The sequence below is a fragment of the Bacillus rossius genome (assembly GCF_032445375.1).
Source record: "Bacillus rossius redtenbacheri isolate Brsri chromosome 9 unlocalized genomic scaffold, Brsri_v3 Brsri_v3_scf9_2, whole genome shotgun sequence".
Lineage (NCBI taxonomy): Eukaryota > Metazoa > Arthropoda > Insecta > Phasmatodea > Bacillidae > Bacillus > Bacillus rossius.
The window spans coordinates 3,520,864-3,535,454 of record NW_026962013.1 but is presented as its reverse complement, the minus strand read 5'-3'; the positions used below and the strand labels follow the sequence as shown (position 1 = coordinate 3,535,454).

At 42.3% G+C, this 14,591-nt stretch overlaps 1 protein-coding gene across 1 annotated transcript; it reads right to left on the bottom strand.

Annotated features, from left to right (window-relative positions):
• Positions 1–3,120: 3,120 nt before the first annotated feature.
• On the bottom strand, positions 3,121–5,799 carry LOC134543230 (uncharacterized; the record flags this gene model as incomplete). Its single annotated transcript, XM_063388133.1, has 4 exons — positions 3,121–4,012; positions 4,960–5,146; positions 5,234–5,423; positions 5,597–5,799. Coding segments are annotated over 4 exons (1,128 nt in total), but the record flags the coding sequence as incomplete, so codon positions are not given.
• Between the last annotated feature and the right edge of the window lie 8,792 nt (positions 5,800–14,591).

Sequence of the window (14,591 nt, the reverse complement as noted above, 5' to 3'; positions counted from 1 at the left end):
TGTGTTTTGTGTATTATTATTATTATTATTAACTAAAAAAAAATAACTTTGACATCAGCAGGGACAATTTGTGTTCAAGTAATGTGTTGTAAATCTGGAGATTTAGAAACAGATTTCCTCCGACTTGGCTTTATCACTAAGGACGTTCAAGAACAGTACTCTCACGGCTGAGTCACAGCTACCTATATGTAGCAAATGAAGCGTTCTTGATTAAGGAAAGGAAAGTCTTGATTTTCGTGCAGTGCAGTGCAGTGCAGTGCAGTGTTTGCACATCCTGGGAGAACACGTGGTTATCCACGTGGCCTGGTTTGCTCAAGCCACACGACGTGTTGGTACGTTCACCGTGAGAGATTATTTTTATTTGTTTAGAATTTTATAAATGGTCGTGATAAGAACAGCCTGGTTAAGTTTCGAGACAATGATTGTTCGTGACGGAACGTCTCGAGAAATTAAGTACATTGTGCTGCTTGAGCTGTGTTGTGGCCGAGCTCGCAGTTCTGAATTCTCTACTGAACCAGTAGCTGTCAGCGAGACTGAAGACATATTTCCCCAGTACAGATAATCTGCCACTGATGGAACTTGCGGCATGATGAAAGCAGTGCAAGGATATATGGAAAACGTACACAACCTTGATGTTAATAGGTCCTACCATAGAGCTTCTCATCTTTAATCCTTAATCATTTCATTGGTAGTGCACTATTGGTATATTTGTGAAGCTGTCTTCTGGCAGTGTTATCTTGTGAAAAGTTTGATTTTTTTTGTAACAAAGTGGTTTGGACATGGAGCATGAGCCTGCATTCCAGATCATTGTGCAAAAACTCACGTTTACGCTCGTCATTGGTTTAGCGGACAACACTGTTACATATTGTTCTGAATAGCTTGTCTTGTTGTTTTTAATTCTTCTGGTCTTTACGAAATGTTTTGTGCCTAGTAGAAGGCTTACAGATAAGATACACTTTTAAAACTACAATTGTTTGTTAATTCATTTTTATTCTAAATGTTTCAGTTTCAGACTAATTTATTACTAATTATTTTATTGTAAAAATGCAGTGTATACTATATTGTTGAAGTAAGAATTACAAAACAGCATTTATAAAATTAAAAACAATTACTTGAAAAACAAAATTGAACAAAAAAAGCATAAAATCTTGTCTCCACTCATCAGTGTTAGCAGTTCTGGCAAATACTCTGCAGCTCAGTACTAGGTTGCGAGTGATGCCTCACAATACTTGTGTGGAAAAATGGCTGGAATTTTAAATGTAACATGGTTCTTATTACACATTTCATGTTGTTGTGAGTTTTAAAACATTCTGCAGACTTGTACAGTTATAATTTGTAGATTATAGCTTCTGGCATGGTTGTTATATTTTTTGAAAAAAAAAAAAATGTAATACTAAATTATATTCTTGCTGTTCTTCTGCCCAATTTTGTTTTTAACGCTATCAGTGAATCGGTTGATAGTGTTGGTTATTTTACTTGTAGGATGATATTGTACTTGAAGAGGGAAAAAAAAATTCCAAATGCCTTAGAAACTGCAGGATCAAGGAACTTTTTTTTAAATTTATGCTATGAAAATTGATCATTTAATTTTAAAATAATTGTTTTTCATGAAATGGCTGGTACACATACAATTATTGTTAAAGGGGATAGGGGTTAATAGCTGGCAATCTAAGCCTTGAAATGATACTTGCCTGGACAGACGTCGAAGCCTGGGTCCCTGGCTTTGTCCGCAGAGCGAGGCGGCGTGGGAATGCCACCACCGTGGTGTTTAGTGCTACGTATGACTATTGAGTTTATTCCCCACAGTGTGTTGGACAAGGGAAGAAAGGGATGGTGTTTAGTCAGGCTCCACCTTTGAAAGTTGCACAGTTGTTAATGTTGAACACCACCAGCAGTTACAGTTACGCTGGTTGATTGCCAGGGATAGGCACTGCCCCTTGGAGCTCCAAGATATTTTTGTCTTGTATTTAATGGTTTAAATCAGGGTGCAACAACGGGGAGGGGGGGGTTATTTCCCCCCCCTCCCCCCCCTGAAACCTTGAAGTGGTGGCAAACGGGGGCAAAGAAAGTGCTGTGTAATCGATTTTTAGATAATGAAACTGCAAATAGCACCATTTTCCACCTTGAAATACAAATTTTCCGGGTGGAGGACCCCTGGAACCCCCGCTTCATTAGGGGGGGGGGGGGGGGGATCAATGATTCTTTATAAAAAGGTATATTGCCACCCCTTTGAAAATTTAGTTGTTGCATCCCTGGTTTAAAGGTATATTATTTCACTTAAGCCTTTTTTTTTCTTGAGCTACACAAGGGCATTGACACTTTAAATGATTGTTTACATGAGCAACATACATTTTATTTGCCAAACCGTTTGCCAGTGAAGTGTGTTAAATTACTGTGTTGAATATTTATTAGTACAGGAATCATTACAATAAAACCAGCCTTCTAACCAGGTCGGTGTATCTTTCCAACGATTACCAGCCTCTCTGGTTGTTACTGGGGTCGGCTCTAAGGTGCCGCGATGCTAGGGTAGCAGCTGCCAAACCATTGTTCATTGTGGAAACATCTCCGGCAAACCACTTGGGCTGCGATCCTGCCTCATTTTTTGAATGGTCACCACCTAGCTGGCCCCAGGTGAAACCTACCTCTCATTGCCTCGATCCGCACATGCTTCCACCCTCACATGACGAGTTTGGTCACTCGAGGTTAGAGGGACAAGGAACTGGGATAAAAATTATGAATTGGTTATCATTAAAAAAAGGGAAAAATTTTCAGCTGCACAGCAAAACATCTAAATGTTTTTGTAACCTTTTAAACTTCTTCCAATTCAATGTCACCTTGTTCCAGTAAGAATGTACTTTAAAAAATAGTCTTGTACCGGGTATTTTGACACTTGGTACCAAGAAGTGTCAAACAGTAAACAGTATGAATAAGAATGCATTCTCACAAGTTAAGAAGTCACAAAATGTCCACGAGATGTAAAGGGCACTGCTTGCTTATTCTTACAATTTTACTAATTGGTTGAAGTTGTGGCATGTGTTGTAAAAAAGGTTTCTGTTGTAAAGTTAAAAATATTATTTGGAGGGGAGTAATAACAAAATATTTCAGAATGAAATATGTACATTCATTTTCTTTGTCACCTTTATTTCCATCATACTTGCACATCAGTCAGCAACTGGTTTGAAGGCTAGAGCTGCAGAATGAAGCAAGTGAACAGCCCACAAAGGAAGTGTAAATACAACAAAATGCACAAAGTCAATAAGATACATAAACTTTAAAGCCCTCACCTAAATTATATCAAAATTTTAATCAATTGAGATATATAAATATTTTGAGAACTCTTAGCAACAAGCTACTGAAAAAGCATTACATAACAACAAAAACATATTGAGTGGGAAATCGCAAGCTGTGAACGATGGCAATGCAAACTAAAGTAGTGTAGTACTAACAAGAGAAGGGGAAGGCGCCTATTCGTCGTCGCACGCTGCCTCTATCTCCTGGTTCAAGTCCAGCAACTGGGTGCGGAAGCCGTCGTCTGCCAGCAGGTTGGCTACACTGGCCAGCGTGGCCTCCAGCCGGCCCTCGGGCCAGCCCAGTTGCCTGCAGCACTTGGCGACCAGCGCCGCGGTGTCGCCGGGGGGTGCCCGCCCCCCCAGGAACACCGCGAAGGGGATCTTGGCCTTGCGCGTCTCGCCGTCCACCTGGTAGATCATGTTGAAGGTGGCGTCGCCCGAGCCCTGCGGCCAGTGGTCGATCTTGAAGTAGACTCCTGCGAGCAAGTGGCCCTTGGCGTCGCGCGCCAGCAGGCTGCACAGGTTGTACACCAGGTTGCGGCGCTCCGTCACGTCGATGGGCGTCAGGTACGGCCGCGCCACGTAGATGACTCCCAGGGTGTTCTTCTCGCGCCCCGCCCGCGTCTCGCGGTCCCGCCACACGATGTAGTCGTTGTCCGACGACAAGGCGGAGTAGTGGTACTCCTTGCGGCAAGCCGGCTCATCCGACTGGGTGAACCAACCTGTGGGACGAAACCAACGACGTTTTCTCCTATTGCTACTGTGCAGCACCAGAACCTCCGAGTACTGTGTATACAAGAACTCAACAGAAGATTGCTGTTCTGTAGTTTCTTGGCACTGGTAGTGCGTTTCATCATTCTACCTCTCATTTATTTTTTTGCGTTTAGTTTTTAAGGGGACAGATTATTGCAGTTATCTTTAACATTTGGTAAATTCAGTCACTATGCAGTAATGGTGGCTCCACTGGACCTTAGGTGTGGCTTTATTATTACGTACAAAATTATCTGTAGGTGATGTTAAATAAAAACAGGCAACTGCAAATTGAAAAAAAAAATTCTGTAGGCCCCTGTCACATGTAGATGTTTTGTATTGCTACTAATAAGCACTGCTGGTTGGAGTCATGCAGACATGTAGAGCTCCACACATGTCTAGTGCTGTTGCTACTCCTGCATGAGTGGAGCCACTTTCTATTAAGCCTAATAAAAATAAGTTACAGCCTTGGGTATAAAAGTTCAATTTTGCCACAATCTACACTATTTCACTCTCTCATGCTCTGGAGAAACAGTCATGCTGAGTTAAGAATAGTTTTAAATAAAAGAAGAGGCATTTTATTAGTAAAATAGGGCATCATGTTGTTAAGAATGAAATAATTACAGAATATCTAAATTTGTATTGAATTCCATTAGCCTTGGCTATTCTACATTTAACGTAAGACAAATACTGCAAATAAATATGGGGTGGATAATCACAGGGTCAACTATCGACCTTGCAGCACCTCAAATGTTATGCCATTATTGTCCCACTTGCACTAGACACAGGGTGCCAGTTAAACAAGATGACAATGGGAAATCCTATATCAACTAAGACATTACTCTAAGAAGACACAGATCAGTTTTCAAATGCAGCTGTAAAGGTATCACCAGACTAAGTGATGGGAGGTGATGCACACCTGTGTGGGGGTAGAGCGCGTCGGCCATGATGGTGACAACGCGCGCGATGTGGTACCCTGGGTCGGACAGCAGGAAGCCCGGCCGGCCGGCCACTGTGACACGCAGCGCCACCATTACGTGCTCCTTTATCGAGTTGATGGCATCCGGCTCCTCCTCGTGATGGTAGCAGTCCAGGTCATCTATTTGCTGCAACAGGAACGCACGGCTCGCTACAATTCACATACCCTGCTGTACTCAGCTCTGGACTGTCGAGATGTGGTTTGTCTTACGAACCTCCTCGCAGGACACAAGGTACAGTCTGCTGGTCAGGCCAGGGAACTTCTCCTCCAGGGTTGACAAGCGTCGCAGCAGTTCCAGCGCCAGGCCGACGCACGTGTGGTGCTCCGGGGTGATGGGCGGCTTGTAGCTCCTGAAGAACTTCACCATGTCCGACGACCCACTTGCGCGGAACTCTTCGTAGAACCTAAAAATAAACATCTTGCTCAAAAATTTTCCCCCTCCCTTGGCATGAGATAACTCATACAGAAGCTTCCCGTACAAACAAACAATTTTTTAAAGCCAGGGTCTGAGAGTGATTACATATGGTGAGTTTTGCCCTCATCACTGGCAGAGAGAAGCAATGCAAAGCTGACACACCTGATGAGGTTGCCCACGCTGTTGTAGTGGTGGACCTGCAGCAGTTGCTGCACCGCCAGCTCGACGTGCGACGCCAGCTCCTCATAGCGCTCCACGCTCTCCACCTCCAACGCCGGTCTCGTGTTGCCCCACGACGGCAGGGGCAGTGGGTGGCCCGCCGGCCACTCACATTCCCCTGTTAGCTCAGCCCATTCGTCTGTTTCGAGTCAACTCGGCCACTCGGAGCCCCAGCGGCCCACCGTTGGCACGTATCCGCATTCATCCCTGCAGCTGCTAATGGGCTCCGCAGGGAGGTCTGTGTTCCTGACAAGCTTCTCTTGCTCTGCAACAATCAGCAGCATGTTTGCCTTCAATGCCGTGTCCTCCCACCAATTTATAAGGAAATGTAAACAAATACATGTACATACAGATCGTAACTATGAAACAAAAATAGAATCAAAGTTAATTGTTGTGAATTCCTGTGACACTACCCTGCTAAAACATTGTTTTTATCGATAAAATTTATTTTTTTGGGAAAAATTTATAAATAACCTGTTTGGCTGACTAATACCATTTGAAGATGCCAAACGTTTAACTCATTTATCACTGAATCCATCGTGATTCGTCAAGTTCACCCGGGGCAAGTGAAGCACACAAGATTACAAGTAAGTATAAACCTGCATAGGTACTTGAATTCGGACGTGGCCTTACGCTTTCAAAATACATTGGGCTACGCACTGTTTTCAAATAAAGTGTAGCAACGTCACTGTAATATCTATGGTTTCCAATTATTTCAAGGAGTCATCATGATGATATTTCATTAATTTACTTTTTTTTGTTTCATCAAACTATTTTAATACTAAATGTGTGTGCAACAAATTATGGTGTACGAAGAAACTAATCGTGAGTATAATCAATGTCATTTGAAGTCATATTGACGACTGATCTGATGTTAAAGGTAAACACTACATCAAACAAAGAACACACACTAAATCAGCGTGGTTTATAGACGGCGCCCTTTGCTGACATGGTGAAGTGAAGTCTTATCAGCAGAGCTGATAAGGGCCGGAAAGGGGTTGGGTCTGGGTACGTACTAGGAGGTTCGGTTGAATTTCGAGAAGTTTTAATGCACGAGTTTACTCTAAAAGTAGGCCGAAATTACAAGCATATTTATAATAAAAATAAATGGAAATCTTATACGTTATGAAATACGCTCAGATCACACATGGCCACTGTCACATTTACAGTTTTTAGATATTTTTTTAAATGTTGGATTTGAATATTAAGTAATAGGGAGAGGACCCGACCACATGATTTGCCCTCGGGGCCTTAATTTTTCTCGATGACCCTGCATACCTCTAGGGCTCCCTGATCAGCTGTGTATTCCTGTAACGCCAATGAAAGTGATGTGCCTTATTTTCTTTTTACTTTACTAATATTTTACTCAACTTCAACAATAGTCATGACTATAACTTACGGAATTATAAAATGCCTTTTTTCTTGCTTTTATTTTTAATTAAATAAACCGCAAATTAGGATTTAAATTGAGCTTTTTGATGACGCTAATTCGATTAATAAAACTGCGCTAGTCAACTCGATGTTTAATAATCATGCAGTATATTATACAACCTTGTCAAGAATATGTATTACATTATAGTTTATAGGTTTAAATAAATTATTGAATTATAAAATGCCTTTTTTCTTGATTATATTTTAAATTAAATAAACCAGAATTAAGATTAAATTGGGCTTTATAATGATGCTGATTCAATGCACTATACATGTCCATGCTGCGCTAGCAACTCAATAAAGTAGATAATAAATATGCAGTATAGTATATAACATTGTCAAGAAGGTGTATTACGTTATTACGTTATAGTTTACAGGTAGGTTAACTTTAGTAAGCATATTGTTGTTGCTCGCCAAGAACATTATGTCTCTTCTATTTAGATTAAGTCGAATTAAATTCAACAATTGTTCGTATGACCTACAGTGTATAATATTTGGAAAACATAATAATTCTTAACCCAATAAAGAATATACCTACACGATTTGTAAAGCTCTAGCGATGACAGCAGAGGGTTACCAGTCAGTACTTACCCATAAAACGTGAACCACCTAGCAGTAAACTGTTGACCTCCCGAAGAAAGTCCAAGAAAGGCGGCTGCCTCTCGGCGAAGTGCTTCGTCCAACTGCCTGAGGAGTAGTGATCGCGCCACAGTATTTATAGCCGACACGAATACTGGATCAAACCAGTTAGTCACGCACTCTGTTCCCCTGCTCCCCACCACACAGGCGCGCGCTCAGCGCCTCATACGTCACCAATCCACCAGCGGTGATGGTAGCGTAACCTCATGTTGTCTGGCGAGCTGGTCCGCGGGTTCGAGCACCTCGTGATCCGCACCACAGCTGCGCCACTGGCCCTCGCAAACAGCGACCAGCGAAAAGGCGTCGCCTCGCCCGCCCTGCCAACGACGCCAGCGCCGGCGTGACGTCATGATCAATAGTCGGGGCGGCCCGCGGAACACGTGACCCTGCGCTGACGTCACTGCGCACGTGCGGCTGTTGCGCAGTTCGCGCCGGCTTCCGCGAACCTTTCAGGAGGGGGGGGGGGTGTTGCCGCAGTTGCCCCTCTCTCTTCTTTCCTCATTGTGCGCCTACGTCGATAACAGCTTACACGAGGCAGCCACTTATGCGCCTGCCACGTGATCCGGGCACACGTTGTACCCAGCTGAAAGTAAGTGGCCACGAGCACAAAGTAGTGCTCTGAACCGTATTTCATTCCGAGCCGTGGACGTGACTGTCGCGGCCACATCGACCAGGCTTCCCACGAGTTCTGGGAAGTGAGGACGAGCCACTATGGCTTCACGGACCATTTAGGCTGAGTTTTAAACCAAGCAAGGAACACGTTTCAACAATGCACCACGTGACCAACGGAAGTATCACGGTCGATTATTAAAAGGTTAATTGCAAGACGCAACCAATCCTACAACTTGAAATTGTAAAACAGAAGAAAACTAATTTCTTCCCCGGGCTTCCTCTGTCAGTTCATGTTTATCATGAAAACATATGAAACTGTCAATTACTTGATTTAAAAGTGCCACACGTGAATATGTCGTTAATGTATAATTATAATAAAAAATAAAAAAAACACCGTCTGCGTGTTAAGAAGTTTTCGAAACAATTCAAATATGGAATGTGGAAACGCAAGAAGTTGAAAGTGGGCGATGTTTGCTTTGCGTTATTGCGTAGTTTATGAACGCTTTTTAAAAGAGTCGTTATATAACTTTTTGCGTCTTACTTATCGTGCGTTATTGTGTTTCTTGCGTATTTAATAAACCTGGCCTTGGGGTTTCACTAAGATTCGCATCTGATTCACTTATTACGCCTCATTGTACAGTCGGGAGGGGTTTTTTTTTTTTTTTTTTTTTCATTATTTTTTATTCTTGACCGGCCAGTTGCAAAGATTTAACATGTATACCAACGGTAATGTTAGAGGCCGATGTGGCCTCGATGACTGATCAGTAAGTAGCCTACTGCTAGTGTTTGGCACCATCGACTAATTTTTACTATTAAATAATCAACCATTATTGCTACCGCACTATTGAATAATCATGCGATATTTTTAGTCGAATAACTTTTCATTCACTTCAAGCTGCAACGGTGTTATTGACGACTGAATAAGTCTGAACGACTGAAAACTGTTCCAATTACTATTCACTCTACAAATATATGATTGTTTTTGTTAAATATCAGTTTTTTTTTTAACTATAATTACCGCCGTAGTGTTGACATAGCGATCATGATAAGGGTGTAGATACCATTAATATTGTTTAAAATTAGTCTAATAATAATGATGTAAAACTTTTATGTATAAAATATTAAGAGAACAAAGAAATTTTTTAAAAAAATGTTTCTCACAAACTATAACAATAATTGCTGTGCTTAGAACAATCTTGCGAACGTAACCTCAAAAATATAATAATGATATTGCTTCTTAAGACATGACTTTCATTGTGATTGTGTCCATGTATAAACAGCAAAGTAATAAAACAAATACAAAAAAAATGTTAGCCCTTTATTTTTTTTTCCAGCCAACATTTTTTCTTCTTCAAAAATACCTGCAATCATGTGTAAAAAAGTATAGTCATGAAAATGTATCTCAACATCAAAAACCAGCTGGGGACAACGAGTGAATGTCTAATGACTAAATTTAATCGACTGATATTCATATTAGTCGTGAATGACGAGATAGTGTCGTACTATCGATTAAGTCGATGGTTTTTATTCGCCGGTGCCCATCACTAGCTACTGCAGTCTTCGCTGGACAGTGAGGCCGACGCTAGCTCGTAGCTTGGCCCGGGCCACTGTATTCGAGGCTTCGTCTTCAGCCGTGCGCTCTACAAAGCCATAATCTTGCCTTTCTTTCCGCCGGTGACGCCACTCCGCTAGACTTTCAAGGACGACCCTGTTAATTTGTAGCTGAAGAGTCTCTACCGAGGGTGTATCCAGCTCAAAACAAAAGTGGAGGGGGGGATAGCATTTTTCGGAATTGAGCCTCTTGATGGGCCATGGTGACACACAATAATATACAATAACAAAAGAAAGACTATCATTTATTTAAAAAAAAAAAAAAATTGGTTGTCTGTAAAGTCGGTTTACGGACGATAGTTTAACGTGACATCATAACAAAACATTGATGAAAAATGATTGTATGCTTTTATGAATAAAATTGAATCATTTTTATTGAATTATCACTATTTTGTATTGATACAAAGAAGGAGTGAAATGAAATCTACAATTTAATTGATAAATTTACTTTTATTTGCATTCATTAATTAAAATATTATTATTACTTTAACGAAGAGATTATTTTAACTATAACTTTTATACATGTTTGCTAATTTAACTTCTTCCAGTCTGTGTTATTCTGTTAAGGATATGACGATGATAGGAAAAGTAGGAAACGAATGGGAGTGTTTCAAGTTTAATGTGCCTCGAAAAAGTCAAATCGATGTTTGTTCCGGCGCAAGCGTACAATAAGCGTAACGGGACACAGCGCAACGGGACAGTGTGCGTTACGGAACACTTTTGCGTGCGTGCAGCCGGTGTTCGACGATTTATTAGACGTTGTCACGTCAAAACAAAATTGTAAAAAATAATTTTTAGTTATTTGTTGCGGAATAATTCTATCAGCCTTTCTTCCATTGCCTCACGGGTATTTGTCTTGAGAGTTTGGCGCTGACAAAAAAAAAATTGCGTCACCAAATCGCGACAAACTCGGCCCATTGTTCACAGCCACTGGCTCAACTGACTTTGTACCAACCTCAGAATCATCAGACAATTTTCTGCATTCCTCGTCGCTTTTCGTGAGGTAGACGACAGTTTTGCCCCCCTGGCTCATTTCCCTCGGCTACTTTTTGTCTCATTCGACACCAACTACACTTCTATGCATTTTTAATTGCTTCTGCTCGGGAGATTTCGCTTGCTTTTTTTCTTTTTTTCCAATATAAACGTTATCGCTTAAGCATTCGCAATTAATGGCTCCAAAACCAATGTTAGTAACTTTATAGTCATTCCGCTCAACTAGCACCACTCGGTGCTCTCTCACGGGCAACTCGAAGTTAACTCACGCAAATCGGTCGACTACCTTCGGAGTCGCAGCTCTCGCCGACTACAGTTCGACGCTCCCCCACCAACGCTCGTTACGTCATCAGTTCAAATGTTGACCCGGTGAGTCTTATGTAACCACCACGAGCAAAGTCTGGTCTACTCAGGTATGTTTACCGCGCCATTTGCAAACCGCTCGAGATTTGTTCGGCAATATCCGGGTACGAATAGCATTTGAGAGTCTTTGTTAGGGGCGGGTATTTTTCGCGAATAAATCCGACCGCTCATTGGACTGCCATGAGGTATGCCCGCGCTAGCGATTGTTCTCTTGTGATTGGCGGCCGTCTGCGAGAGAAGCCGTTGCCCTGTTTGGCCTCGTTGCTGTGATTGGTGTGCTGGCAGTAGATATGCACCTGAAAGAAAGTCAATAAATTACAAAGCTAGTGTTTTAAAAACACAGCTGGTCTCGAAATGTTTTCGCTAAGAAATACATGGCTCTAGTCACTGCATTTGTCTGTACGAGTTTGTTTTAAGGTTTCGTGTTGAACTTGTTTTTTTTTTTTTTTTTTTTTTTTAGGACAGCGAATACGGCTAAAACGTGTGTTTTCACGTACGTTCTGAGGCATGGAAAATTCCAAACACGATACTGCAATTGGTATGCGGAAGTGCTGGAAGCTTTAGACTGAAACATTCCAGCAGACAACTGTAGTTACTGCCCGCCAGTTGGGCGGCCGGCACGTAGGGGCGATGATGCGTGCGACGCGCGAGCCAGCGTCGCCCTTAGCGACTCCCGCGCTTCTGGAGCTCGTGCGCCCAGCTAGGGTTAGGCGGTCCGGGCTCGAACCCAGGCCGTGCTGGGCGCAAGTCCGAGAACAACGCGGGGTGTTGGACTCCCAGTGGCTCTGAGCGCCGACTTGGGGCCACATTCGTGGCACCAGCAGCCAGCGGCGGCCGGAGGGGACTTTCCGGAAGGGGCTGTCGTGCAAAGAAAGGATGCATGCATGTCAGAAACTGGCCTCGGGACATTTACAAATACATGGTCTCAAATACTGAACGTTAATACTTTCTTGCAACTTCATTAATACAAAATTAAACAAAGCCCGGGAGAGGTTAACTTGGAGATCACGTAGTTTTCTGAATAACATGTTTTACTTATCTTCTTGTTTATAGAATGAGTTGCTAGGAAATATGCGAAAGGAGAAGAAAAGAGAATATTACCGGGTAGCTTAAAAAAAAGGGGGGGGGGGAGGTTGTCCATAAAGTCGGTTTACGGTTGATAATTTTACGTGATAACGTCATAAGAAAACATTAATAAAAAATTGCATACTTTTTTTTAATTTTCAAATATTATTTACAGTTTTTTTGCAAATTTAATTTAAAAAAAGTTTGTTTAAATATAATCACGAACGATTAATTAAAAAGCCCGCCTTTAACCTGTTTGATATTATAGAAGATTTTCTCTCGCACGGTGGTTGGCCGGGGTCCTTGCACGCCTCGGCTCAGGCGGAACGTGGCAATTTTTTTCGTGCGTGCAGCCGGGGTTCGTCGATTTATAAGACGTTATCGCGTCAAAAAAAAAAAAAAAGAATGAAAGAATTCTTTGAATGCATGTTGTCGTGTGGGGAAGAGGAGAACTGTTGGCCTGGATGTCGCCCTGCTGTCTGCTCGCGGGGCAGCGCCCCTCGCGCGAGCAGCGCCCCAGTTCCTGATCGGGGTCACGGCCGACCCTGTCAGCTGCTTCGTGCACCTCTCACCTCGTACACCAGCCCGGCGCCCTTCACTTAGTCTCGGCTCGGCCGGCAATGTTCGCTGCTCCATACCGTTTACAATCCTTTGGTATTCTTACCAACTTACGAATTTCGCGTAAAAATTCGTTTCATCGCAAATGCGAAATTTGCATGTCCCTGTCTATAGCGTATATGTAGTCGTTTCATTTCTTTCATTAAATAGCTTATACGTGTAAAACTGTTGATATTTGCACATCAATGATATTACAAAGAACTCAAGAGGAAAGAGCAGGGTGGGCCCAATTTATTGCATCTAAAAACTCGTTGAGGAAAACATCACAGACACCAAATTGAAATTTTTAAATAAGAAAAAAAACTGAATTCTCGATCTTGTCTCGATTCTCAGGAATTTTAGTATTTCTGTCTCGATCTCGTCTCGGTTTTTGAAAAAGACTTCTCGCACATCACTATGCCTCATTTATTGTGTCCACATTTCGTTGCTGTTTCTTTTCACATCAAATGTTCTTGGTTCTAAAGCCGGAATTGAAATAGTCCCAAAAAGTACCGGTTTCAAATTAGCCAGGGATCTTCGTCAATTTACGGGTACTTCGTAAAGAAAAATAAAGGTTTATTATTTTTAATTTTTTCCTTCTGTTGCTGTAAAAACAAAGAAAGGTACTAAATAAAACAAATAAAACGGATTATTCGTAAATCTGACAAGCATTTCCCTAAGAATACTAATAGGCCTACTTCGTAACAGAAAAATACTATTTTTTATCGTACATTTCTAGATAAAGTTAACTTTGTAATACAAAAATATTAAGATGTCCGTCAATCTAATCTCGCGCTATCGAGACGTGGAAAAAAAAAAAAAAAAAAAAAAAGCCCTTGAATGTATACAATTCCACTGGGATGTCACTGAAGATGAGGCCACCTCCTGTACGAGCTCCAGAACCACGGCGACGCGCAGTCCAGTGATGTCACGCGGCTGCTGGCCACGTGACGCGCGATAAGATAAGATAAGCGCGTGGGCGACTCTGCACTGCCGCTCGGCCTCGCGACTCGCGAATGTGGGGCGACTGGAATGCTGCCCCTTGGAAGGGCAGCCCATCAGGATTTTTCTGACAGTGGTGTTTTTGAAAGGTTGTCTGAATTGTTGCCCCATGGATGGACAGCCCTTCAGGATTTTTCTGACAGTGGTTAGTTTAGGTTAGTTTAGGTTAGGTTAGGTCACTTTACAAACTAACCACTGTCAGAAAAATCCTGAAGGGCTGCCCATCCAAGGGGCAACAATTCAGACAACCTTTCAAAAACACTACTGTCAGAAAAATCCTGAAGGGCTGCCCTTCCAAGGGGCACCAATTCAGCTCCCCCGCGAATATGTCTGGCTGCTTCGCGGTGCTGGCTGCCCCAAGCTAGACTTGAAGCCAGCTACTACTGGAGCGAGGCCGTCGAGTTGTGTGAGTGTGTTGCAAGGGAGGAGGGAGGCACCATAGTGTCCCGTTTTTGATTTTCGGATTTTTTTTTTAGTTATACTTCTTTAGGCGCGTTATGAAGAAAAAAAAATGATGAGAGTGAAATTTTAAGATGCGCGCTCATCACTGTAACACAAAATTAACAGGTTGAAGCTGCGCACGCACCATGTAACATTTTCACAGGAAGATGGCGGACCCACGTGT